This window comes from Acomys russatus, chromosome 26, assembly GCF_903995435.1.
Source record: "Acomys russatus chromosome 26, mAcoRus1.1, whole genome shotgun sequence".
In the NCBI taxonomy this organism is placed as follows: Eukaryota; Metazoa; Chordata; class Mammalia; order Rodentia; family Muridae; genus Acomys; species Acomys russatus.
This window is the reverse complement of record NC_067162.1, coordinates 49,122,528-49,149,444: the sequence shown is the minus strand read 5'-3', so window position 1 is coordinate 49,149,444 and position 26,917 is coordinate 49,122,528. Positions and strand designations below refer to the sequence as shown.

Below are 26,917 nucleotides of genomic sequence, written 5' to 3'. Positions count from 1 at the left end.
GAATAAAGCAGACACTGCTGGGTTCAGAGAGTGGTACAGCCAAGCATGGCACTCTAAAGTGCTGAGTGCTTCATGGGAAAGGAGCCTTAGACCCAAGGGCTTCCTCGTTCCCCATTCCAGCCGTCTCTCACTGTTCAGCAAGCATGAGCAATCCTGGTCTTTTGGTTCTCTCACTCCTGCCTCCTGAGTAGCTGGGGCTACAGCTGGCTTCAGGGCTCTACTCCTTTAGAAACTTCCTGGCAATGAATTCTATTTTCTTCAAAACACTTAATGAAAGTGTTCTCGCCTTCTTTCTTTGTTTTAACTGCTTTTTTTTTTTAAAGAGGATTTTGTTTTATGTGTACATATGAGTGTCTGCCTATATGTATGTAAGTGCACCATATACCTGCTGTGCCCACAGATCATAAGAGGGTGTCAGACCCTTTAGAACTAGAGTGACAGACAGTTGTGAGCTGTTGGGTGGGTGCTGGCAGCCACACTCAGGTCCTCTGCTCAGGTCCAGTGCTCTCAACCACTGAACCACCACCCCAGCCTCACAGCTGCATTGAAAACAGCATGAGGCCAATTTTTCTGAAACTAATGACCCTTCCTGTACAGTTTCAAGGCGAGCACACAGATGTTAAATGCAAGGACACTTCTTTATTTTTTAAAATATCTTTATTATTTAAACCTTTCATTCATTTATACCATGTATTTTAATACTATCCATCCACCATTACTTTTACCCAATTCTTAGCGCCACATCCTGTCTCTGTCTCAACTTTGTATTTTCTTAACCCTGAGTCTAGTCAGTGCCACCCATATGTGAACGGGTGTGAGGCTACCCACTGGGGCGTGGCCAACCCGCCAGCAGCCTCGTACCTAAAGGGGAGGTGACTACACCTCCCTCAGCAACCACTAACTGCTCACCAAGCCTGGGGCCTCGAGGCCTCCTCTCCATCCATGCTGGACTCTGGACTGGCTCCATCTTGTGTAGGTCTCATGCAGGTGACCACAGCTCCTCTCAGTCATCTCTCCTCTCTCTCTCTCTCTCTCTCTCTCTCTCTCTCTCTCTTTCTCTCTCTCTCTCTCTCTCTCTCTCTCTCTCTTTCTCTCTCTCTCTCTCTCTCTCTTTCTCTCTCTCTCTCTTTCTCTCTCTCTCTCTTTCTCTTTCTCTCTCTCTCTCTCCCTCTCCCTCCCTCCTTCCCTCTCTCTCTCTCTCTCTGTTTTTTTGAGACAAGGTTTCTCTGTGTAGCCCTGGCTGTCCTGGACTTGCTTTGTAAACCAGGTTGGCCTCGAACTCACAGCGATCCACCTGCCTCTGCCTCCCAAGTGCTGGGATTAAAGGCGTGCACCATCACCACCCAGCTCTCACTCATCTCTTAACAGTGTCCTTGCCCTCTCCTCTGCAGTGGCCCTGTGTCTCTCATGGGTTAGGTCAGTATAGACGATCCGTCCACAGCTGGACACGCCCAGTTCAGGAACACTTCTTTAAGCTTTATTTGTGTTATGAAAAGGAGGTTAGCAGAGATACACCATGGGGTTGGGGCCAGTGTACTGAGCCTGTGAGACTTGTTACAGTCCCATTTAAATCACTAATAATAATACCAAAATGTCAGCATCCCATGTTTGTGGCTTATACCTTCACATCCTGAAAGACCAGCTGTCATCTGCTGGCTTTGCTTTTATCCTCTCTGTTATACTGATGAGATTTTTGTTTTTATTTATTTTGAGACATAATCTTATACTGTAGCCCAGGATGGCTTGAAACTCATGGTACAAGCCAGTTTTGTTTCAAATTAATGGCAGTCCTCCTGCCTCAGCCTCTCCAATGCTAGGGTCCCTGGTGTGAACTACCATGCCTATTTTCTCTCTCTCTCTCTCTCTCTCTCTCTCTCTCTCTCTCTCTCTCTCTCTCACACACACACACACACACACACACACTTGGACACAGATGGTCACACAGTGCAGGGTAGCTTTGGACGGCGTGGGTAGCTAGAATGTACTTGAACGTAGGATCCCGTTGCCCCGACCTTACACGAGTGCTGGGATCACATGTATGTGTCGCTATGTCTGAGGGTACTGAGGATGGACCTCGTCTTTATGGATGCTAGTCTAGCCCTCTACAAGCTGAGCCACATTTCCCATACCCTGATAGCATTCTTAGTGGTTGTACCAGCTGCCTTTGTGTGTCAACTTGACACAGCTAGAGTCACCAGAGAGGAAGGCGCCTCAGTTGAGGAAATGCCTCCATGACATCCAGCTGTGAGGCGTCTTCTCAACTAGTGATCCATGTGCGAGGGCCCAGCCTACTGTGTGTGGTGCCATCCCTGGGCTGGTGGTCCTGGATTCTACAAGACATCAGGCAGAGCAAGGCATGAGGAGCAAGCCAGTAAGCAGCACCCTCCATGGCCGCAGCATCAGCTCCTGCCTCCAGGTTCCTGCCCTGCTTGCGTTCCTGTCCTGACTTCCTTTGATGATGAAGAGCAGTGTAAAATAAACCCTTTCCTCCCCAGTTCACTTTTTGGTTTTGGTCTCATTCCAGCAATAGAAACCCTAAGCCAGCGGTGATACCATTTATTGTGGAGCTGCCACGTTTGTGACATTCCATTTAGATCAAGGCCTTTCAAGTTATTTCTGCACTTGCCTTCAGTGTCAGGAGAGGGCTACTTCAGAGGCGACTAAGCCGCAGCTGGCATTTCGCTTTTCAGGAATGGACAGCATGTTTCCGTGGATCTGTTTCAGTCTTGTGGAAATCAGGCAGTAAGGACAAATGGGAACACAGTCCTTCCTGCCCTGTGTAGCTTTGTGTGGCCTGCAAAGAGAAATTTTATCATAGCAAGCCTGGTTCCCATTGGGGAAACATCTGCTTCCCTGTGGAAACTTTCCATCCTCTTCAGTTTGTTTGCTGATAGCAAAGCTCCCGGAGTTCTTGTGATTTCTGAGATTCCAGCCTTAGCGTGGCCATTTTTGGAAGTTTAAACTTTTGGTTTGTCCCTCACTTAAGCTGATGGACTGCCGGTTCCTTCCACCTTCAGACGTTTAAAGACACAGTCCTGAGATGTAACTGACATGGGTGTGTTTGCCGGGAGGGGGCTGCCTCACAGCGGCAAGCATCAGAAAGCAAAGGCTTCGTGGGCCTGGAGAGGACTTGGTTTGGAGCTCTTCAGAGAAGCAAAGACCTTTGGGGCTTGGGGCACTTCCCTCATCTTGACCGACATCTTTTAGCAGGAGTTAGGATTCTGCTTCTGCTTCAGTCGGCCTACCTGTGACGTCATTGCTTACCTGCCACGGGGGCGTGGCCCTGCCCACGGCCATATAAAATGACAACGTGGTCTCCTCTATTACCCCTTGACCCCCTTTCTGTTTTCCTGTCTCAGTCTCTCTCTCTCTCTGGAGTACCCCTCCCCCCTTTTCTCCCCCCCCATGCTTATTTAATAAACTCACAACATAATATCTGGCATCTGGTACCTTATTATTTTATCTGATTGACTTATATCTTTTATTTTTAAACATAAAAGCACGGATCTTTCTTTCTGTGGAATTGGTGGTAGTGAGACAGGATTTCAATATATAACACAGGATGGCCTTGAATTTGCCATGAGCCTCCTACCTAGGTCTGACCAGTGCTGGTATTACAACCCGGAGCCCGTATGCCAGGCTTAGCAGAAGTTTTCCTGAAAGCCTATAAGGGGCAGGAGTCCAGTCTCCTCATTGACGACTGGTGGGTCAGTGCCCTTGCCTGGACCCCCACCCGCCCCGGCTCAGTGTGGTAGATCGCCGCCCAGCAAACACAGCGCAAACCCGAAAATGCAAGACCGCAAAGGAGCGAGGATGATTAAGAGCCAGGTTGGGCACGTGCAGGAAGAAGTTTCCTTTGTCATCAGTGCCACGTGGCGCCATGGCGGTCTTTACCGGGAGTTAACGTCAGTAGCCATCTCCAACCGCAGCGTGCGGGCGGGGGACTCTGTAGCCGCCCCAGAGATGCCCTAGGGTCCCCCAAAGCGTCCCTACGGTGGAGGAAATTGAAGGGTCCCGAGAGGAGGAGCTCGGGGAGTGGAGCTCAGGGTGGGAGCGGGGCTCCAGGTGGGGAAGGGCCTCAGAGTGGAGGCGGGACTTCAGGAGCTGACTGACAGGGCTCAGGGACGATTCGTGGCCGGGACAGGTACCAGGTGGGCGTGGGTGGCCGGGAGGAAGGGCGTCCCGGGAAGGTGTGGAGGCGGAGCGCAGCCAGGGGCGGAGGCGGGCGCCGCGGGTGGGGTAGGAACGGCGCTCCGGGCGGAGACGGAGGCGGAGCTCCGGGGCGGGGCGCGGGCGGCCCGGGAGGCGGCGCTCAGCCCGGGACGCGCGGGCCGGGGATGGCGTCGATGGCGGCGGCGATCGCGGCCTCGCGCTCGGCCGTCATGAGCGGGAACCGGCCGCTGGACGACCGGGAGCGGAAGCGCTTCACCTACTTCTCGTCGCTGAGCCCCATGGCCAGGAAGATCATGCAGGACAAGGAGAAGATCCGGGAGAAGTACGGGCCCGAGTGGGCGCGGCTGCCGCCCGCGCAGCAGGACGAAATCATCGACCGCTGCCTGGTGGGGCCGCGCGCTGCGCCGGCCGCCGACGCGGGGGACGTGGGGGACCCGGCGCGCTTCCCGGGCCTGCGCGGGCCCACGGGCCAGAAGCTGGTGCGCTTCGGCGACGAGGTGGGTGCGGCGGGACTGGCCACTTGGGGCGGAGTGGGCGGCGAGGCGGAGTTCGGAAATCTCCGGGAGCAGGGATCTTTAAAGACAAAGTGGGAACCGTAGAGACGAAATCACGGGAACCTGGGTTTTGATGAGGCCCTTAGCAGCCTGGCCCCAGATGAGTTTGCGTACGACTCAGAGCCTCAGTTTCCCAGTATTCCAGCGAACAGCGTCCATCGTTCCTGATCGCCAGGTACTCAGTGGCCTGCAAGTGTTTATTATGTATGAGAACCTCAGGGGGCGGGGGAGGTGGGACGTGTCCCTAGGAGACCACAGTGCAGAGTGCTTAGGTTTTAACATTTGAGCCCCGGTTCCCAGTCAAACACAGGAGAAGTTTAGATGCCTCCAGCAAACCTGAGTTCCAAAACCTGGGCCCTAGACGCTGGAGGAAGAAAGAAACTACTGGAATTGTTCCAGGCTGACCCTGCTCGTAGGCACAAAGGTCCAGGAGCTTGCGATTCTCAGGGACCTAGCGTTTTATTTGGAGATGGTTTCCCTGGAGCCCTGTGTACTTGGACCTCAGGAACTCAACTTTGCTTTAAAGGACAAAATCAGTAGCAGCCAGAGTTGTGGGAGTCCATTTGCGTGGGGGCGGTTTCCTAGGAGGCGGAGAGGAGAGACTAGGTTGTTCCTCCCACCCACCCCGAACCCCACCCCACCCCCGCTCCCTGGGGAAGTTGTGCCAGGCGGAAGGAATACCAGTTAAGAATGAGATTTCAATCAGATTTTTCAGGCCAGGTATCCATCGAGGTTTGTAACTACAGAACTCTTGAGAACGCTTGTAGTCCGAACCCCTCCGCCACTACTGCCAGGGAACTGTAAAGGCAGAGCTATCTGCCAACACCGCCGTCTGCTCTCCATCCCACTTGAAACTCTGAGGGCTTTGCCAGGAAAAACAAGGGTGTGGTAGGAGATGAAAATATAAATCTTAAAATATATTCCTGGAGCTGAAACGTTTCATTGTGAAAATATGCATCTCCCTAAAGACATGTGGATGGAGTTTGCACTTGGATCCAGGTGAGGAGCAGGCAGGCAATTCCTCTCCGGCCGTGTCTCAGGTATATAAATCTAAGAGGAAGCAGCCGTGTGAGTACTTAAACATGCCGAGAGTGGCTGCCACTAGCCCCGAGTATATCAAAAAGCCAAGGAACACTGGAGCCAGGGCCACTGGCAAGGAGAGTTGTGACCACTCTTTTTTTTATCCAGTTCCTCATCTGGTTTGGACTAGTTTAAAGCACATGGGGAGGGGGGGGGGGGGATAGTTCATCAGTAAAGACTCAGCCTGCACTGGGGGATCTCTATCTACCACACAGCTGGTGGCACAGACTTGTGATTCCTGTGCTAGGAGGTAGATAGAGGCAGACCCCTGGGGATCATTGGCCAGCCCAGTCTATTTGTGACGATCCTGACTAATGAGAGATCCTGTCCCAGAAAACAAGGTAGACAGCATCTTGAGGGACAACACCTAAGGTTGACCAATGACCTACACTCACACAAACATTTGCGTCAAGTGAACCTTTGTGCTGAGTGAATTTACAAGCCGTTCAGGGCCTTCCAGCCTGAATCACAGCACTGCGAGATGGGCCCGGGGGGTGTACACCTCCAGGGTCCCTGATGAGCTTCAGCCCAGGTAGCAGAGTCAAGCCGCCTGAGGCTCAGGGGAGTCTGTAGAACATCAGCCAGGGTGTGTGTTTCCTTTGCAGTAGTGCACAGTTTAACAGCACAGGGGACCATAAGTCCCACTAGACTGAATGATTGCCACTGAAAGGGTGCCAGGCTTCCACAGCCCTTCCCATGACCCCAAAGGATGCTGCCTGTTTCTTTGAATTGTATCCTCCATTGCCAATAAATGTCAGTGTCCCTCACTGGAGGGCTGAAAAGCACCGCTGTTCTTCCAGAGGAGCTGGGTCCAATTCCCAGCACCCATGTGGCAGATCACAGCTGTCTGTAACCCTAGACCCAGGGGATCTCAGACTGTCACACAGACATGAATGTAGGCAAAAACACTAATGCGTTAAAATAAAAACAAATTGTTAAAAAAAAATTGTGCCCCTCATAGTAACACTGTCTAGTCGTTTCTGTTCACTGTCATCTACTATCGTTATTTTTAGTATCATCTAGTCGTTTTTATGTCTTTCAGGAACAAATAGGGCCCTAATTACAGACTGAGGATCACAGATCTTTGTGACTCCGGATTTAGTCAGGGGCTCCTTTGCCTGTGTGCATAGGACAGGTGCAGCGACCCAACACCTCATGTGTTTTTGTGTGTGTGTGTGTGAGAGAGAAAGAGAGTGAGTGAGTATGTGTGTGTGTGTGTGTGTGTGTGTGAGAGAGAGAGAGAGAGAGAGAGTGTGTGTGTGTGAGAGAGAGAGAGAGAGTGCTTGGCCAGAACTCAGATCCCCTTCTGCCTTGACAGTTTAACCTGGTCTTCTGTAGAGATAGTGGTCTCTGCTTTTAGTGTTGAAGCAAAGAATATTTTAGCTACTTTGGGAATCAACTGAGCCAGTGTTTCTCTAGACTGTCATAGAGGCAGCTGGGATTAGGGTGCTTAAGCACCGCCCCCCCATTAGCTTTCAGCAGCTCCATTGAATCCCTGCTATATGGACTGATCTGAGCGGAGATGTGCACTCCGCGGTTATTTGAGGCTGCCAGCCTCCTTCCCCAACTGCAGTGTTCCCTTAACTCCTTCCCTTCTGTTCTGCGGCAGCAAAGAAGAGGCTTGGAGCCTCAGGGCCCGGGTTCAAGGTTGGCCTTGCCAGCAGCAGGGTACCACCCTGACGGGGGAAGCATGATGTGCAATCAGTGCTTTGGAACAGGCCGAGACCCTAGGGATGTTCCCTCTGCCTCACAAATTTTCCTGAGCTCATTAAGACATGCTTTTTGATGGATCCTTTTACCTATGTGGCCGCTCTCTTCCTTCTCTGGGGAGGGGAAAGGTTTTTGATTGAGAAGGGATCACCTGTACACTCCACTGTTGGCACAGGGAACAAACCAACAAACCCAGAACTCTGAATTTTCAGGAATTTGTTGCATCTAGTCTTTGCTCCCAACACCGACTCCTTGACACACCTAGCAGGCTGAGAGTACATTGGTGAGTTCTGGGGTTCCAGGCACTGCCTTTTTCTCCGGTCCAAACAGACCCCTGCAGAGATGTGAGTGGTGTGTCTGCTTGCCTCTGCCTCCTCTCTGTGAGGTAGGTTGAGCTGGGCAGGTGTGATGGTGAGGGTCAGCAGCCCTGCAGCCCTGGATCTGGACTCTAGAGGCTGGATTTTTAAGACCCTGGAACAAGATGGCTCCAAACCTCCCCTGCAGAGTAGCTGCCTGCCACATGCCCCTCCTGTAGGAGCCTGGGGCCTTCCTAGTATTCTGCCTCCTCCCTGCTTCAGGCCTCTCCTGGATCCTTCTGGAATTGTCCTTTTGGTTAGGTGAGTTTAGCCAGATGCTTATTTCTGGGTCTCGGACATGAGAGGGCTTTCTTTCCTCTCCCACTTCAGCGACAACACACACACACACACACACACACACACACACACACACACACACACACACGCCTGCAGAAGCCAAATCTAGGGTGTTTCTCTGTAGCTACCCACCTTGGTTTTTGAAACAATCTATTGAGCTGAGGGGTCACCAGTTCGGCTAGGCTGGCTGGAAGCTGGTGAGCCCTAGGGTTCCTGTCTCTGCCTCCCAGCACTGGGGTCACAGGTGTATATGCTAACACACCAGTGTCGTGCCTGACCACTGGGGAGCAAGCTGGATCCTCCTGCTTGTGCGGTAGATGTGTTCTCAGCTGAGCTATGACCTGGCTCTCATCCTTTGGGGAGAGAGAGAGTGATTCCTCCATGTTCTGGACTGGAGTTGTGGGGAAGGTGGAACGTGTGAATCACCACCCCCTCCTGTCTGGCATAGCTAGTGTGTTTTAGAAATGAGGACGAGGTAAATTTGGTCCCTTGTGTCCCTCTGCCTGGGCCCTGTGCTGGGCTGCAGGCTGGCACTGACAACTGTCCAGATGCAGTTGCACAGGCTGGGAGGGGAGGCCCTGTCCCTGTCCCCCCTGCTCCGAGAGCAGATTGATGGCTCCCCAGCCTGATAGCACTTGGCCCAGTGCCCAGAGCTGAGCCAGCAAACGTGGCTTCCCTCCCAGGCGCCTCCGATGCTGGCTTCCATGGGAGGTGACCCAGTGGCAGCCTGGAAACTGGTTTTGCAGAGTCGAAAGGATCAGTTTGTGCCATTCAGCGAGGGCAAGAAGCACACTGGAGTTCTTAGAGCCATCTTTTGGTTGACGAGAGTTGCCGTGGTGCTGGGAGAATGTAGCCATTTCTCAAAACTAATTAACAAAAGAGTGACAGTGGCCTTCCTTCTCCTCCTCTGACTTCCCTCCCAGTCTATGTTCTAATCTCCGTGAGGGGCGGCCTTGGCCTTGGCCTTGACCAGGCCTTTGTTTCTGAACTGGTGTCCCTAGTGGAATGTGTCCCAGGCTAAGTCCCCAGGGCTTTCTGTCTTTGGAACTTCAACTCTGCACTCCCTTACCTAAGCAGAGATAAATACACTTCAAGCCTAAGAGACCAGAATGCCCATCCGGTCAACACAGAAGGGCAGTTGGGTTCTTTTTGGGGGAGGGTTGTTTTTTTGAGACAGGGTTTCCCTGTAGCCTTGGCTATCCCTCGATCCCCCTGCCTCTGCCTCTGGGATTAAAGGCGTGCGCCACCAAGCCCAGCTGCAGTTGGGTTCTTTAAAGGCATATTTTAATAGTTCTTTTCGAGCTCCCATCCTTCTTTTTTTTTTTTTTTTTTTTTTTTTTTCCTGTGCTGGAGAATGTTAAGCAAGTTCACCACCACCAAGCTAAAGCCCAGCATTTTCTTTCTCTAATTTTTTTGTTTGGGGACAAGATCTTGCTAGGTTGTCTGGGTTGACCATGAACTCAAGGCAGGGCTTGAACTTGGAATCCTCCTGCCTCATCCTCCAGAGCAGCTGGGATTTTAGACTCATGCCACCATGCTGGCCTGGATGTGGTTTGTCACTGTGAGCATCAGAGAGAAGGAGAGCCCCATTGCCTCATTGCTTAGTTCCTTCATTTATTTACGATGCTAGAGACTAAATTTGGAGTCTGGTATGTGCCAGGCAAGCCCTCTACTGCTGAGGCACTTACATTCCTAGCCTCCTCCCTGTTTCTTTTCTTTTAATTAATGCACTGTGTGTGTGTGTGTGTGTGTGTGTGTGTGTGTGTGTGTGTGTGCATGTGTGCTCATACACAGGAAGATGATGTGGTGTGTGGGTGTGCATACTGCAGTACGTAGGTGGAGATAAGAAGAGGACAACTTTGGACTGTTACCCCTTCATAAGGGCTCAGGGCATTGAACTCAAGTTGACCAGGCTAGTTTAACAAGTACTTTTACTCACTGAGCCATCTTACCAGCTCTCATTCCATTTTGTTTTTTGTTTTTTAACACTTTCTTTTTTAGTTTTTATATTATTATTATTAATTTATTTTTGGTTTTTCAAGACAGGGTCTCTTTGTGTAGCCTTGGCTGTCCTGGACTCGCTTTGTAGACCAGGCTGGCCTCGAACTCACAGCGATCTACCAGCCTCTGCCTCCCAAGTGCTGGGATTAAAGGTGTGCGCCACCACACCCGGCTTTTTTTTTTTTTCTTAAAGATTTATTGCATATGAGTGCTTTATCTGCAAAAGAGAGTATCAGGTCACATTATAGATAGTTGTGAGCCACCATATGGTTGCTGGGAATTGAACTCAGGACTTCTGGAAGAACAGGCGGCACTCTTAACCACTGAACCATCTCTCTAGCCCTTATTTTCTTTTTGTGTGTCTCTTTTTGTGCGTCTGTGCAGCATGTGTGTGTCTCATGCCCACAGAGTCCTAAAAAGGGTGCTGGATTCCCTGGAGTTGGAGATACAGATGGTTAAGAGCCAATCCGAGCATGCAGAGGTTGAACCCAGGTCCTCTGAAAGAGGAGGAAGTGTTCTTAATTGCTGGACCGGGATGAGCTGTGAGCTGTCCTTACTGTCCTTGTGGGTGAGTCAGGAGATAGGCTCTGTGTCTTTGCACTGAGTCTTTGAGTCTCTAGACCACCCAGCGTCAACCCAAGGGTGACCACTGTCACAGGGGACTTTCTGTTCCTCTCTGCGGTCAGATCTTGCTCTCTCTGCCTGACAGCGCATTTTAGCCTGCACCACGGTGCCATTGCTTGTCCCATAGTGACCAGTGATGGTTCCCCGGGCACCTTGTGACTGCAGACACTGCCTTCTGAGTCACCAAGGAAACCGACCCTATTTCTGGGACTTAATAGTTGGGATTCTCACTTTTGGAAACCAAACAGTCCTCCCAGATGGTGATCGTTAACTGTAACACATTGGAGTCTGCTTTGTGGTCAGGGTGTGTACAGTGGACAGGCAGGATGGACTGAAATTCTGAAACACTGTGATTAAGCATGCTTTGCAGTAGTTACTGTGTAATCTTCAAATGTCACCAAGAACAAAGCCGCCCTTGCAGACCTGGGAGAGCTCTCATTTGCCTTGGAACTGCCTGGGAGGGGAGTGCGGAGGGAGCCCACGAGAAGCTGAGCAGTGTTTGTAGAGGGCCTTTGCACACAGGGTGACTTTTACATACCTGGTCACACTCTCTCTGGCTCTTCTCCCAGGAGAGTTGAAATCACAGACTGCAATCTGCCAGGCTGGCAGCTCCCAGGCAGTCATTAGGTCTTCCCTTCCTCCTCCTTCCAGGACCTCTTTATTGCGACCCAAAACTTTCCATTGCCACCAGTTCTTTTTCTTTTTTAAGAAGGGCTCTCTGGCCAGGTGGTGGTAGCCCACACCTTTAATCCCAGCACTCGGGAGGCAGAGGTAGGTAGGTGGACCTCTGTGAGTTTCAAACTGTCTTGGTCTATCTATGTCCTGGACAGCCAGGACTATAGAGAGAAACACTGTCTCAAAAACTAACAAAATAGGAAAAGATGCGTCTCACGATTCCCAGGCAGTCCTTGAACTCACGGTGTAGCTGAGGATGACCTTGAACTTGTGATCCTCCTGTCCCCACTTCTCCATGCTGAGACTGTGGGTGTGCACCACCATACCCTGTTTGTGCTTAGGATCCAGCCCAGAGCTTTAGTACGTACTAGGAAGGTAGCCAGCTAAGCGAGCGCCATTCCCGAGCCAGTTTCAACCATTTCTGAGTGTGCAGTGTTACTCTATACATGTGACCGTCCTCACCATTTCCAGATTATTTAGTTAATTATTCTTGACCCAGAGTCTTGTTGTGTGGCCCAGGCTAGTCTGGAAGTCACCATCCTGCTGCCTTAGCTTCCTGAATGTTCCAATGAACAGGGTGCTCTGCTATGCCCAGCCACATTTGTTCTTGTTTTGTTTTTGAAACAAGGTTGCACTTTGTACTTCTGTTTGGCTTGGAACTCATTATGTAGATGAGGCTGGCCTCGAACTCACAGGGATCCCGGCCCCAGCCGTGTGCCGTTTGTTTGGTTTATGATTTTTATTGTGCATGTTGTATGTGTGTGAGCATGTGTGCCAGTGTTCATGTGGAGGTCAACAGGAAGCTTTGTGGGACGTTGCTTCTCTCCTTCCTTCCACCTTCACATGTTTCAGGAGGTTGTCACCCTAAGCCACTCCAGGCCCTGCCTGGCTATTTGTGTTACTTTGAAATGAAACTGTGTATCCTATGCAATAAAATAGTACAAGTTAACAATAACTGCTGGTTCTCCACACCCCACCTCTGGCTTCCGGCAGCTTCTGCTACCTGTCACTGTGACTTTTCCTACTCGGTATTGCATGTAGATGGGACCATAAGAAGAATATTTATTCTTGTGTCTGGCTTACTTCACTTAGAATAACGTGAAGAGTATGCGTATCTGTGTTACCCACACAGTAATCCTGCTTTCCTCCTCCCGAGGCACATGAGTTGGATCAGCATTTTACAGGCAGAGCGGATGTGCCCGAGACGGCAGTGGTAAAGCTAGCTTTAGTGCCTCTGTCTGGAGCCCTTGCTGTGCCATGAGGACCAGCGGGGCCTCCTGTGTAGTGCCTGCTTCTGATTGCTGCCTTCTGGGCCTTTCCACAGTTTCCATGCTTCTGTGGTCTCAGTTCTGTGGTGATGTGTGGTAGGCACACTCTGTGCTGTGTTCCACAGAGGCCCAGCCTGACTTCCGGTGGTGCCCTTGTCTCTTTTAAGCAGGATTCTGATTCTGAGGGTAATGCTTGACTGGAGGGAAGGCCACTGCATTGTCCTAAGGTCTGAGGGGTGTGTGTGTGTGTGTGTGCGTGTGTGTGCGTGCGCGCGCTGGTGCCTCCATTGTTTCTGGGAGCCTGAGAGGCAGGCTGAAGGCTTTCCAGCTGCCCTAGAGTTGAGAGTCCATGATCTTACCACAGGCCTGCACCTGGCCATATTTTGGTTGCCTCCTACTTACTGTGAAAATGGAAGAGGAAGCACTGTGTGTGTTTGTATATGTATATGTCTGTGTGTCCATATATGGAAGTGTCTGTGTGTGTGTGTGTGTGTGTGTGTGTGTCTGTGAGTATGCGTATGTTTGTGTGTTTGTGTGCAGGTGTATCTGTGTGAAAATGTCTGAGTATCTGAGTGTGTCTATGTGTGTGTAAGAGTGTATCTATGTGTGGGAGTGTGCCTGTGTGACTATGCCTATTTGTGTATGTTTGTATGTGTCACTGTATGTATGTCTGTGTGTGAGAGTGTATCTATGTGTGGGAGTGTGTCTATGTGTGCATATCTGTGTGTGAGAGTGTATCTATGTGTGGGAGTGTGTCTATGTGTGCATATCTGTGTGTGAGAGTGTGTCTATGTGTGGGAGTGTGTCTATGTGTGCATATCTGTGTGTGAGAGTGTGTCTATGTGTGGGAGTGTGCCTGAGTATGCCTGTGTGTATGTCTGTGTGTGAGAGTGTATCCATGTATGGGAGTGTGTCTATGTGTGGGAGTGTGTCTATGTGTGTATATCTGTGTGTGGGAGTGTGTCTATGTGTGGGAGTGTGTCTATGTGTGTATGTCTGTGTGTGAGAGTGTGTCTATGTGTGGGAGTGTGTCTGAGTATGCCTGTGTGTATGTCTGTGTGTGAGAGTGTGTCTATGTGTGGGAGTGTGTGTGACTGTGCCTATGTGTGCACGGCTGGTGGGGGGGAGCGTATCTATGTGTGGGAGTGTGTCTGTGTAGGAGTGTGTGTGTGAGAATATCTGTACGTGAGTGTGTCTTTTTGTGAATGTGAGTTTGTGTCTGTGTGTGGGAGCAGGAGCTGTCACTTTGAGATTCTGCTGGCGTTTGTGCTGGGGGCCTTGGAGGCTGCCCTGGTGCCAGTTCAGTCTGTGGCTGGGGGCGTAACCACTGTCAGCTGATGACAGAGCTCCCGCCACATTTTTGTTTGGCAGATTTATTTCTGCTAAGTGCTTTATTATTTTTTATGACCTCAGAATCACAGAAATCTAAGGAATCTGCCCCTTAAGAGACTTTGACACTAAGTTAAGGAGAAGTATCAGTGACCTCTTGCTGCCTGTGACCCCCATGGAATTCCAGGACTGACCACCGAGGCACTGGCCCCACCAAGCACTGGGCCCTGCCTTTCCCTTCCTGGAGTCCTGCTGGCACTCGCCTCTCACAGCAGCAGCCTCTGACTTCACTTTGTAGATTCACAGGGACCAACCGACCTTATAGAACCCATTGGAAGTCAGGCCAGGTGGCACATGAGTGGGTCCAGTGCCTGCCTCAGTGCCTCTGTCCGCTAAAGTGGCTCGGGCTGGTGGCCTCAGTGGAGAAATGAATTAGCCAGAGAACCTCCTTCACCTCTCGCACGGTCACACAGAGAATAAACAGTGTCTGTCCCACTGACCTGCTTCGTGTGCCACTGAAGGCAGTGCTTTCTGCCTATGCTGCGCTGTGAGGAGTGCATGGTGTCCCGGGAGCCCAGAACTTCAGAGGCCTTTGGGCCATTTAACTCACTTCCTCTTTTCCCAGTGGCCTGCGGGGATGAGGACATCTGCCTTGACTCAAGCGTTCCTCCGGATAGCCGTGGCCATTTTTGGAGAGGCGGAATTTAGACGTTGGAAGTAACTGGGATTTAGCTGAAATTCCTAAGTGGATTGCAGTGACCCTGTTCTCATTTTTACAAGTTTCCCCTGATGATTGTGTAATGCAAAGTAGCCAAGTGGGCTGGAGAGATGGCTGGCTCCGTGCTTAGGAACACTCGCTACTCTCGCAGAGGACCTATGTGCAATAGCTCCCAACCATCTGTAACTCCAGGTCCAGGACAGTGTGATGCCTCTGCTGTCCTCCGCGGGCACCTGCGTTCATGCGTGCATATTCACACACAGACACGCATTCACGTAAATAAATATTTCTTTTTCAAAAGGCAGCAGAAGTCAGTTCTGGAGCCAAGACCCAACAGATGTTGCCAGATGTGCATATCTCTCTCCATGTCTGTTTCTGTGTGTGTTATTACCACTGCTCAGGACCAGTGGCTATTTATGACAGGCTGTATTAGCTGTGACACAGCTGAGGTGCCGTTTGGCTCTCTTACTACGTGGCCCCACTTTATTGCTGCAGCCTACCCAGGTCTGGGGTTTACTCTCTGTGATGAGCTCTTGGTATAACTTGTATCCAAGTGAGCAGGCTTCCTCTGGTGTTAGTATGCAGTCCTTGTATTCTCTGCACACCCACCCGGGGAAAGGCCTGAGCAGGAGCTTGCTGTGCTCAGCCCCAGGACCCACAAATAGGGTAATCCTTACCGGATATACAGCCACCAACCACTCATCCCCCCAGTACAAGGGACTTCCCGTCTGTAAATGGCAGCTCCATCCCAGAAGACCCAAGGCTCCACTCCCTGCGTGGGGATGATTTGGGAGCAGGAAGGGCTGAGGTGTTTGGATCGGGGCTTGTGAGGCCCTAGCTTGTGCAAAGTTCCGGAGCTCACAGCTGCAGAACCTGGGTTCTGGGGATGGGGCCCGGGAGAGGCTTACTGTGCTAGGGTGCTCTGTGAAGCTTGCTTTCTGCAATCACCCTTTCTTAGGAGCAGGCTGCCACCATGGACCTCAGCTGCCCCTCACACTCAGCAGGGGTGTGCCTAAGGAAAGCTGCTGGCTTGCAGCCTAGATGGCTGATGTCTCTGCAAGTGTTCCTTAGGAGCTCCTGCCATCTGTGAGGCCAGTCTGGGCCAGGGCCCTGTCTGTGGGCACACTAGCTCTCTCTATGGAGGTTGGAGCCAGGTCACCTGGTTGCTAGGTGATAAGGAACATGATTTCCCAGGTACTCCATGGAGTGATACCGATCACCTGGGGTTGTTTGGGGACCATGGGATATGGACGTGGTATTAATGTCACTTTCAGTTTACATATTTTATCGGGGATTTTAGATGTAGTTCTGTTGGCAAAATGCTCGCGTGCCATGCAGGAAGCCTGGGGTTCCCTCCACAGCGCTACCTAACCAGGCACAGTGGTGTGCGCCTATGATCTCAGCACTCGGAAGATCAGTTCAAGGTCATCCCTGGGCAGATAGTGAATTTGAAGCCAGACATGAGTCTCTGTCTATATTTTTGTTCTACTTTCCGTATTACCCAGCATGCCCCGTGTTTTCGGCCATAAATGGTGGTCCCCATAGCAGCCAGGCACAGACAGTTACTCTGTTGGTGTGGAAAGAAGGCCCAAGCCCCTTCTTCAAGCTAGCAAACAGGACCTGCAAGCCCAGGGTCCGAATCCTGTGACTGCTCCGAAGATTTCTGCACTTGTTCTGTGTGTGCTGAGCTGTGTGTTAGGATTAGAGGCCTGCGTGGCCTTTGATGCTTTGTTCATTGATTCTGTTAGCAGTGCCCTTCCTACAGGTTTAAAAGGGTGTGTGAGCCCCTCACAGAAGCAAGGAGACAGGTTCAGAAGGCTGCATGCTAGCCCTGGATCATAGTTGGCCCTGGTGGGGCTGAGACTGAACTCTGTCTTTCCTAAGAATAGAGGCTTCATTCCATTTCTTGCAACCTCCATCCTGGCTTGAGTCAGCTGAGGTCTCACTGGTGTTTGTTTACTAAGATACTGTTAGGCAGGAGGGACTGGCAGCCTTGGCTGCACCGTTTCCAGTGCTGGCCTTGTCAAGCACTGAGAGGTCCTGTGTGTAGGTCCCCTGTATGCCTGGATGGATGTCTGCACAGGACGGTCCGAGTTTGGGCCTTAGATTTACTCTGGAATTTTCATTTCAGGACATAACTTGGCAAGATGAGCACTCGGCCCCATTCTCCTGGGAAACAAGGGTAAGTTGAGTTAAACTTAGATGTATTTGTCACTTTTGAAAATATGTATTTGTACGTCGTCCCCCCCCCCCTCAACGTTTGATGGGTATAAAAGGCTGTGTGTGGTCCTTAATGCTGGGCTATAGTTGACACCCTGTGTTGGTAGGGCAAAGGAGGACTTTGGGGAAGACCCCCTAACCTATGTGTGGGTCTGTCAGTCCCACAATGTCCCATGATATCGCTGAGGCCCGTGGCTTCCTTGGTGAACTGTAGCCATCTTGGGTGAGGTTTGCCCTGTTAGGGCAATTCTCCTTCTTCATAATTTGGCACCAGTACTTGGTGCTTTGTTTGTTTGTTTGTTTGTTTTGAGACAGGGTTTCTCTGCATAGCTATGGCTGTCCTGGACTCACTTTGTAGACCAGGCTGGCCTCGAACTCACAGAGATCCACCTGCCTCTGCCTCCCCAGGTGCTGGGATTATAGGCGTGCGCCACCACACCTGGTAGTACTTGGTGCTTTGGTGGTGGCTGGCCCTTGAGGCATCTCAGAGCCCCTGGTTAGGTGACTTTGGTTGGTATGTTTGCGTATACACATACACAGACACACGTGGGCACATGGAAAGGGACCCTGGTCTCCCAGTCACTCGTGTGCAGGTTGTCATCACTGCCACAGAGAGCATCAAGCCAGACTTGAGGGCACGTCACCATTGTCCCCACTGTCTAGGAGAAAGACCTTGGCAAACAGCAAAACCACAAAGAAATAAAGTGTCCTAAAGCCAAGGGGAGGTGGAAGGCCCCAGTCTCCTAAGTGTACAGCTTTTCTTTTTTCTTTTTAAATGATTGATTTATATATTTATTATGTATACAATGCTCTGTCTGCATGTGTGCCTGCCTGCAGTTTGGTACCCTCACATGGCACGTGGCTGTGCATCCGTCACTGACCATCTTCCACGCTGCCATTTTATTACAGACACCTGTGTTCATGGAGCACAAGATGTTTTGCTATTTGCATATGTTGTAAGATAATTAGATCAAGCTAGTGAACATAATCCAAATTTTCCATTATGCAAGACACATTCTTCTGTAAGTCCCAGCACTCCCAGCACTCCCCCACCCCTTGCACAACCCCTCAGGGATGTGGTGACACTGCCACCTTTTCAACCCCTCTGTCAGCTCGTCAGGCAAGCTTTGGGGGGCGGGGGACACAGCCCATGGGATCGCTGCATTCCTCTTTCAGGCTCCTTCCCTTCCAGAGGAAAAATCCCAGCACCCAGAAGGCCCCAAACTAAGAGGAGGAAGGAATGGACAAGGTTCCTTGCATTCCCTAGCTGCCTGGGCTGCACACAAGGTGGAGAGTGTGTGGGGAGGCTGGGCAGGCAGGGCTAGGCCCTTGGGACGCCGTCCCCAGGGTCCGTCTCCCAAACCTGTCTGGCTTCTGTTTGTCTTTGCTAATGTTCAGCTGCCTGTTGAGGACCTAAGGAGGTCGAGGGGGTCAGATTATTGATTTCGAGACCATTCAGAATAGGAGCCTTCCAGACCTTCCTCAAGAGCAAAAAGCACCCCTTGTGAGCATATACACACCCATACACACACTAGCACGTCCTCCATCACTCACCCATACACACACTAGCACGTCCTCCATCACTCACCCACACACACACTAGCACGTCCCCCATCACTCACCCATACACACACTAGCACGGCCTCCATCACTCACCCACACACACACTAGCACGTCCTCCATCACTCACCCACACACACTAGCACGTCCTCCATCACTCACCCACACACACACTAGCACGTCCTCCATCACTCACCCACACACACACTAGCACGTCCTCCATCACTCACCCACACACACACTAGCACGTCCCCCATCACTCACCCATACACACACTAGCACGTCCCCCATCACTCACCCATACACACACTAGCACGTCCCCCATCACTCACCCATACACACACTAGCACGGCCTCCATCACTCACCCATAGACACACTAGCACGTCCTCCATCACTCACCCACACACACTAGCACGTCCTCCATCACTCACCCATACACACACTTGCACGGCCTCCATCACTCACCCACACACACACTAGCACGTCCTCCATCACTCACCCATACACACACTAGCACGTCCTCCATCACTCACCCAAACACACACTAGCACGTCCTCCATCACTCACCCACACACACACTAGCACGTCCTCCATCACTCACCCATAGACACAGTAGCACGGCCTCCATCACTCACCCATACACACACTAGCACAGCCTCCATCACTCACCCACACACACACTAGCACGTCCTCCATCACTCACCCATAGACACACTAGCACGTCCTCCATCACTCACCCATACACACACTAGCACGTCCTCCATCACTCACCCATAGACACACTAGCACGTCCTCCATCACTCACCCATACACACACTAGCACGTCCCCCATCACTCACCCACACACACACTAGCACGTCCTCCATCCTCCTGGCCAGGTCCTTCCCCACAGCTCCTGTGCACATCTGAACCCTTTCTTCCTGTCCCTGCCATCACAGAGCAGGTCACTTAACCATCTGGCTACAGAGCAGAGTACCTACTGGCTGTGGCTCATAGGCGTCACTGCCCATGCAGGATATGGGCTGTTGGTTCTAAGCCTTGGCCCTGCATGTACCTCCTCAGTGCCAGTTAGGTTGGGTTTGGTTTGAGACAGGGTCTCTGTGTAGCCTTGCGTGTCCTGGACCTGCTTTGTAGACCAGGCTGGCCTCCAACTCACAGAGATCTGCCTGCCTCTGCCTCCACGAGTGCTGGGATTAGAGATGTGCGCCACCGCTGACAGTTTCGAGGGGCATGACCTCATTGGCTGCACCTGCACAAAAAGCTCCTCACAAAAAGCTCCTTTTCCTGCTTAATGGTTGCTCTCCCTCCGCCCTCACTTCCCCCTCCTCTTCCCTCCGGGCTGTCCTCACACCCTTGCAGAAACTTAGGTATGGCCCTCCACCCTACCTTCCGTGCTCCTGCCCCTCCCCCGCCCCCATGTGTGGAATATTGTGCAGTCCCAATGCTGCCCCTGGGACACTGGATCCTATAGGTCTCCCCTCAGCCCTCAGCCTGTCCTTCTATTAAAGATCCGCCTACCCTCTAGCTGCCCCCCCACACCAGTGTGAGGACTGCTGAACACATGGGCTGCAGCGTCCCTGGCTGTCCCACACCTCCATCTGAAAGCAGGACCTAGGGCAGGGGACGATGAGCAGGCAAGTTCTCTGCCTGAGCCGTGCCCCCAACACAACACTGTCCGTCCTCTTGAGGGAGGCATAGATGTCTGTGTCCCTGTCACAGGACAAGGCTGAGGGCTGAGACTCCTGGGCCTTAGCTACCTTCCTGCCAGCCACTTACCGGGTCGCAGTGGTGACCCTGGGTTCCTGCCGCTCTGGTGCTTGACTGGTGAGTGAGTGTTAGACTGCCTCAGGGCTTCTAAGCAAGGGACACGTGTGATTTAGCTCCTGCTCTGGGCGAGTGCCTTGGGATGTGAGGTTGGCAGCCTGAAAGCACCGCCCAGCTGTCTCAAGCTGCTGCCTGTTCTGGCTTGTTTCTCTAAATGGGCCTTTTGCTGCTTCTGTGATTTTTAAAGTTTTATCTGTGTCTTCCTCCCCTTTCTCTTTTGGAGGGCAGGAGGGCGGTTGTTGGGGGAGGTTCTCCCAATTCTTTCTGGCCGTGTGGCCATAGCCTTTGTCTCAAGAATTCAGCTTTGCCAGCGGCCGCCAAGCCAAACAGTCCTTTCTAGCGGCATGTAACCTCCCCCCCCCAACCCCTTGCTGAATCTCACACATTCCTCTCCACTGAGTGGGACATAAAAATAGATGCTGGATTCTGTTGCGGTCTTGCTGTTTTTTTAGAGTGGGTGTGGCCAGCTGAGCCCTGTGCCCCACATGGACTGACTGACGCCCCCGAGCTCCTGACTGACCAGGTTGTAGGGAAGATAGGAGCCTGGACTTGGAGGGGAGGTGGAGTGCTGCTGTGAGCCGAGGAGAGTCTTGTCCTTGTCTTCTGTGTCTGTCCCCAGGGTCACAGATAATACACTGAGTTAAGCCATGACCCTTTCTCCTTTTGGCCAGTGCCGTGGCCATGACCCAGTGGCCACTGTCCTTTCTTCTTCCCTTCTAATCAGTGTCCTTCTGCAGGGCTGGCTCGGCAGCCTGGGCACTGAGAGAGGGCTGGCACGACTTCCTTCCCATTCCTGAAAAAGACAGGCTGTTTTGAAAAACTTGTCCCTGGCATCCATGGCCTTCCTGTTTTCCTCCTTGGCCTGTGTGGCTCCAGGTGGAGGTGGCCTGGCCTTCAAAACCAGTAGAGCTGAGCTACAGTGCTGGCTCTTCCTGTGGTGAAAAGGGGGATAGAGAGTCTGATCCTTTGTGTCATTCTGGGGGAGGTTTCTGGTGGTGCCAGATACATAGTCTATGTCCAGCCAACTACTGTTCCTCAGTCTGTGGTGTAAAGTCAGCTAACTTCTGTATCAGGGATGGAGGTACAGGTAGCTGTAGTGGGTGCTGGGTGGCTTCCACCAGGCGCTGGGCTTTTTCTTGCCTTGCTCTGAACCCTGGGGGTTAGGTGGGACCTATGGGCAGACTGAGCCTGGAATAGGAGAGCTGTGCTGTGGGTGCTCCTCTGGGCAAACACCCCTAACCCAGCACCTAGGGCTGAAGCTGTGATGCTCCTGAGGGTTCTGTTGTCCAGCCACCGCCCTGTTCCATAACCTTTCACAGGGTCTTGGCGTCCTGGGGCTGCCCTCTTCACTTTCTGTGACCCTGGAGCTATCAGACTAGCTCAGTAGCTGTGAGGCAGCCATGATGCAAACCCACGGAATGGGGGCCTTGGGGTCACAGTCCCAGGAGGAGGGTACCGCAGTCTCACATGGCTTTCTGGAGCCCATTCGTTGGTTCTTCAGCTGAGCCGACAAGGACAGGGAACAAAGTCTCCCCACCCCCACCCCACCCCACCCCACCCTCGTTCCAGCCACCAGATAGTATTATAATATTTGGACATCTTGGTGCTCTTTTTGTGGGGGCAGTGAAAGATCCTTCACCAACAAGGAAAGGGGGGTTAGCTCTTTAGAGGAAGCTAGTCACACGTCATATGCAAAGTTAAGGATCAAGAAAACACAAGGAAAGGGGCCAGATAGGATCTGCTGCTCCTCCCCCTCCCCCTCTGCTCCTCTTCTCCTCTCTCTAGTGCTCCCCTTGCTGTTGTTATAAGCAAGAGCCACTTTACTCTGCCACCTTTTCTTTTTGCTTTTTTGTTTTTAAGACAAGGTTTCTGTATTATGTATCTCTGGCTGTCCTGGAATTCACTGCATAGACCAGGCTGACCTCGAACTCACAGAGATCCGCCTGCTTCTGCCTCCTGAGTGCTGGGATTAAAGGTGGCACACACCATATGTTCTCGTGTTTGCCTCCAAAGTTCCCAAAGCAGGTAGTTAGCTGCTCCTGGCAGCATGCCCCTTCTGAGTCGGTGTCATCTTCCACTGGGACACCTGGAAAGCTGCAGAGCACCTAGTTTCCCCCAGCTGATGGTGCGGTGACTGACACAGCCTCAGATTCCGAGCCTGGCTCCCCTTATCAATATCTGCCGCCCATACATCAGGATTCCCAGCCTTGCAATCCACAGTCCATAAGCAAAGATCCCATCAGATTTGGGGGATCGATCAAAAAAAAAAAAAAAAAAAAAAAAAAACCCTGAGTGTGGCAAACTGCTTTTATGTGCCTTACTCCACAATTTCCAGAGCAGAGTCACCTCTGTCCCTCTGAGGCTTGGACCATTTCCAGACTACTTTTAGCAGTTCGCTTACTTAAAGGAACCGTCATGCCTGCCTGTGCCAAAGTCTTTGTGTCCTGCCAGGGGATTTGGAAATGGGCAGTGTTGAGAATGCCATACCTAGAAATGATGCTGAGGCTGAGTCAGGTGGCACATGCCTGGAATGCCAAGCGCTCAGGGGGTAGAGGCTGGGGGATCGGGAGTTCAAGGACAGCCTCAGCAACATAGAGTTTGAAGCTGCCATGGGATATGCGCCCCTGTATCCAAAAAACAAAAACAAAAAAACTTTAAAGTTAGAACAGGTTATGACTGGACCCAGACAGGTCATGTGAGGGACAGGCAAGAGCTGCTGTTTCCATGGGCACCGTGCTCAGCAGCCTCTGGCTTTTTAGCCTGCGGCTACCAGGCCTTGAATTCTCTTGATCTGGACTGAAATCCCAGCTGCAGGGTCTCCTAGTAGCCTAGTCACCCTGCACCTCCACCTTCCCTTTCTCTTTGTTTTTACCTGAGGGAATGCCAGTGGCAACATACAAAAGTCCAGGCTGGAACTTACAGACTCCCCCTCCCCCCCCAACCCACTGAGTTTTCTGGGATCCACCAGCATGCACCAGTATGCCCAGCCTGGCCTCTGTTTCCTTGTTTGTAGACTGAATATTAAGCCCTGCATGCCTGCCACATCAGAGCCACCCACCTTCACAGGGCTGTTGCATTTGCAGGTGACCAAGGCCTTTGGCTTGGACGTGTGTTCATCTCATCTTATCCTCTGGGCAAAGGGAAGCCGTAGATGTACTCAATATCTACTTTATGTGGGTTGTTTTGTTTCGTTTTTGTTTTTCTTTGGTTATGTATACAGTGCTCTACCTGCATTACACCTGCAGGCCAGAAGAGGGCACTAGATCACAGTATAGATGGTTGTGAGCCACCATGTGGTTGCTGGGAATTGAACTCAGGACCTCTGGAAGAGCAACCAGTGCTCTTAACCTCTGCGCCACCTCTCCAGCCGTGTATGTGGGTTCTTATACCTCCGCCTCCTTTCTGACCCCCAGATGGTCGGGCTGTGCACTGTGATGTGGGGTTTAAGCTTTGCTTGTGTGGCTTCCCTTCACTGAGAGTGTTTGTTGTGGGAAGCAGGACTTTAATACCCCAAGGAGCACACACAGCCTTCCTCCCCGGCCTACAGCTACGCCCTCAGACAAGGCCAGAACCACGCTGGGCCTAGCCCTGTGCTCTCATAACCAACAGGGATCGATCACAGTTAGGACTCTGGTTTAGAGCTGTTCGTGGGCACTGTGATGGGGCTTGGCCTCACAGCTGCTCATGTGTTTCAGGGAAGGAAATAGTCAGGTGGGACCAGCAGGCGGCTTAAACTGTTACAGTGTCTGTGCCGGTGTGAGGAGGAGCACCCATGAGCCAGCCGTCTGCTGCAGGAGCTTCGGATGCTTGCTTTCATTTGTCTCTTTTGTCCATCTCTCCCACAGAGTCAGATGGACTTCAGTATCTCCTCCTTGTCCATCCAGGAGCCCAGCACAGCCACGGTGACCGGTGATCCCAGGCCCCTGGCCAAGGCTCCCCAGGGCACACAGGCGGCCAAGCCCGCCCAGAGCAGCAGATCCTCTAGCCTGGATGCCCTGGGACCGTCTCGGAAAGAGGAGGAATCTACCTTCTGGAAGATCAGCGCCGAGCGCTCTCGGGAGGGGCCCGAGGCCGAGTTCCAGTCGCTGACACCCAGCCAGATCAAGTCCATGGAGAAAGGCGAAAAGGTCGCGCCAGCTTGCTACCGCCAGGAGCCCACCACAAAAGACAGGGAAGCCAAATCCATGCTCCAGGAACATCAAGCCCTCCCCAGTGTGAGCGCAGAGCGAGAGGCGCCCCAGCCCGTGCAAGCCCCTGCCAGCTTGCTGCTGCCCAAGGCTACCCTCACCGAGTCCCCAGAGAAGCCACCACCTCCCGCCGCCCAGCAGGACGATGAAGATGACGCTCTGTTTTCAGAGCCTGCACTCGCACAGGTGGGTGACGCTGCCAGGTCCACAACAGAAGGGGGGGGAGGGTATTCTGTCATGGATAACAAAGGGGGGGTCCATAGGGACAGCACCGATGTCCCCATGGTTCAGTTCCAGAGCCCATGTAAAAAGAAAAATGCAGGCATAGTGCAGAGCTTATAATCCCAATACTGGGGAGCTGGAGACAGGGCGGGGGTGGGTAGGTCCTTGGGATTGCTGGCCAAACAGCTCAGCCCATTTGGTGAGTTCTAGGCCAAGGGTAAACCCCGTTAGTAAAAAGTGTACAGCACCCAAGATTGCCACGGGTGTGGGGGTGGACTCTCTGATGTGTCTGTTTGCTTTATAATGGGTGCTAGCAGAGAACCCGATGGCTCTCACTTGCGTCTGGAAACTGCAGGCAGAGCTTCCTGGGGTCTGAGGGGCTGGTGTTGGGTGTGACAGAGTGCCGCATGCTCTAGCTCTTGTGCAGCCTTCCTCGACCGTAGCACTGAGGTAAATTGAGGTCAGGGGCCCCTGAGGAGGAAGCAGCTGCTGTCATCTGGGTCATTTCAAGTGAAGTGCTGTATTTAGGTTGTGTGTGGTGGAAACAGAGGCCCACGTCTTATTTTGTCACCTTTGTCCCCTCTGCAGATCACCTCAAGTAACGTCCTCTTGAAGACAGGCTTTGATTTTCTGGACAACTGGTAAACTCTGCTACCCAGAGCCCTCCACGTGGCCCACCGTAGAGTATTCGGAGGACGCAGCGCACCTGTGTATTCCTCTTTTCTCTACTCTTTTCTTAGTCTTTTGGGAACTGGGAAGTGTTGCCAGGCTTCCCACCCCACCCCCCTTTTTTCTTTTGGTAAAACCAAATAGATAAATATGCTATTTTCCATGATTTGATAACAAGTTTTACAAATGGGGTTTTTAAACACTAAGTATCCAGTGAGCCTTGTAAATAAAACTTCTGTTCCCAGCTCTATCCCACTTTACCCTCCAACAAGGTTCTCTGACCAAGTCATAGAAGGCCTCAAAGGCCGTTCCCTCTCCTCTCCATGCCCTCCACACGCTTTTCCCTGTTGCTTTCTTGCTGGGTGCTCCCTGGGTGGATATGGGCTGTTGGCGGTCACCATGGAAGGTTCATCCTTAAACCTGTGCTCACTGTGTGCTCGTCCTCTGCCAAAGCCAGGTTTGAGCTATGTGTCCTTTCCCCTCCCCCACACGTAGGAAACAGACTGCGTGTGGGCAGGTGGCAGGTGCCCCCTAAGCTGTCCTGGTGACTTAGAGCTCCCAATTGTAGTTTAAACGCAGCGGCAGCTTCCTTGCTCTCTTAGGAGCTTCCTTCTGAAGTCCTTTTAACTGTCCTGCTCTCTTCCCTGCCCTGGCCACTGTAGGAGTCAGGCTAGGGACACTGGTGCTGGAGAATGGGGCTCTCCTGATTTCACTGTGTTAGAACCTTCCAGTAGGAGACCTCCCAGGCTTGACCTTCCTTTACCTGAGCCTGGTCAGGCTGGATCATGAAGGACTCTCTCCCAGCCTGGACCACCTTCGAGCATGAGAGGCCTTCCTGGTGGTGCCAGAAGCTTCCCCTTGTAGCTCTGAGAGCTCACAGCTGCCCTGCCGTGGCCCCTGAACCACCGGCACCTGCAGGAGTTGCCAAGCACACCTGTGGTTTCCGGGTGGCATAGTCTACCCCTTTGCTGTCCCTCTGTTCGCCTCACCTGAAAGCCTTAATCTCCATGAGCCCTGAGAGGTGTGTGTAGCCTTCTTAATGTCTGAAATAGCTTCTGGAATAGTCTATTTAGCTTCAAGGTAAAGCACATGGCAACTCCCCCACCATTACCCCCTCCCCTAGGAAAACAATGCCAAAGCTGTATTTAGCCAATACTGACGTGATACCTGCCAATTACCTTGTGTCCTGGCCCTCCCTTGGTCCCCGGGCGTCGGTTTACCTCCCTCTAGCACCTTTTAACAGGTCATCTTTCTGCACTGCTGGAGGGCAGTTGATAGAGGGGAAGATCTGACGCCTGTGGGTCTATGTTCCATAGCGTTGGCATAGCAGGGAGAAGGCTGGACCTGGCCACTGGGCCAGGGTGACCTCCATGGGCAGACATGCTTGCTTCCTACCCACTCTCTCCTAATTCTCTTGTAGCACCCAGTGAACACATGGGCAGGGGCTGG

The 26,917-nt window shown here is 52.1% G+C and overlaps 1 protein-coding gene across 2 annotated transcripts; it reads left to right on the top strand.

The window, feature by feature from the left end:
• The first annotated feature begins 4,331 nt into the window (after positions 1–4,331).
• On the top strand, positions 4,332–26,014 carry C26H1orf198 (chromosome 26 C1orf198 homolog). Of its 2 annotated transcripts, none has more exons than XM_051168902.1 (4): positions 4,332–4,670; positions 16,917–16,967; positions 24,275–24,763; positions 25,388–26,014. In XM_051168902.1, the coding sequence occupies exons 1-4, from the start codon at positions 4,338–4,340 to the stop codon at positions 25,442–25,444; spliced, it is 930 nt and encodes a 309-aa protein (XP_051024859.1). In that variant the 5' UTR covers positions 4,332–4,337; the 3' UTR covers positions 25,445–26,014. The 2 variants fall into 2 exon arrangements, with proteins under 2 accessions (XP_051024859.1, XP_051024858.1); XM_051168901.1 differs by having other exon boundaries at positions 24,236–24,763.
• The last annotated feature ends 903 nt before the right edge of the window (positions 26,015–26,917 follow it).

Excerpts from the sequence above, each read along its gene's own strand:
- C26H1orf198 (XM_051168901.1), top strand. The coding sequence starts at position 4,338 with ATGGCGTCGATGGCGGCGGCGATCGCGGCCTCGCGCTCGGCCGTCATG. Across the intron at positions 4,671-16,916 it reads TGGTGCGCTTCGGCGACGAG|GACATAACTTGGCAAGATGA; the intron begins GTGGGTGCGGCG and ends TTTTCATTTCAG. Across the intron at positions 16,968-24,235 it reads CATTCTCCTGGGAAACAAGG|AGTCAGATGGACTTCAGTAT; the intron begins GTAAGTTGAGTT and ends TCTCTCCCACAG.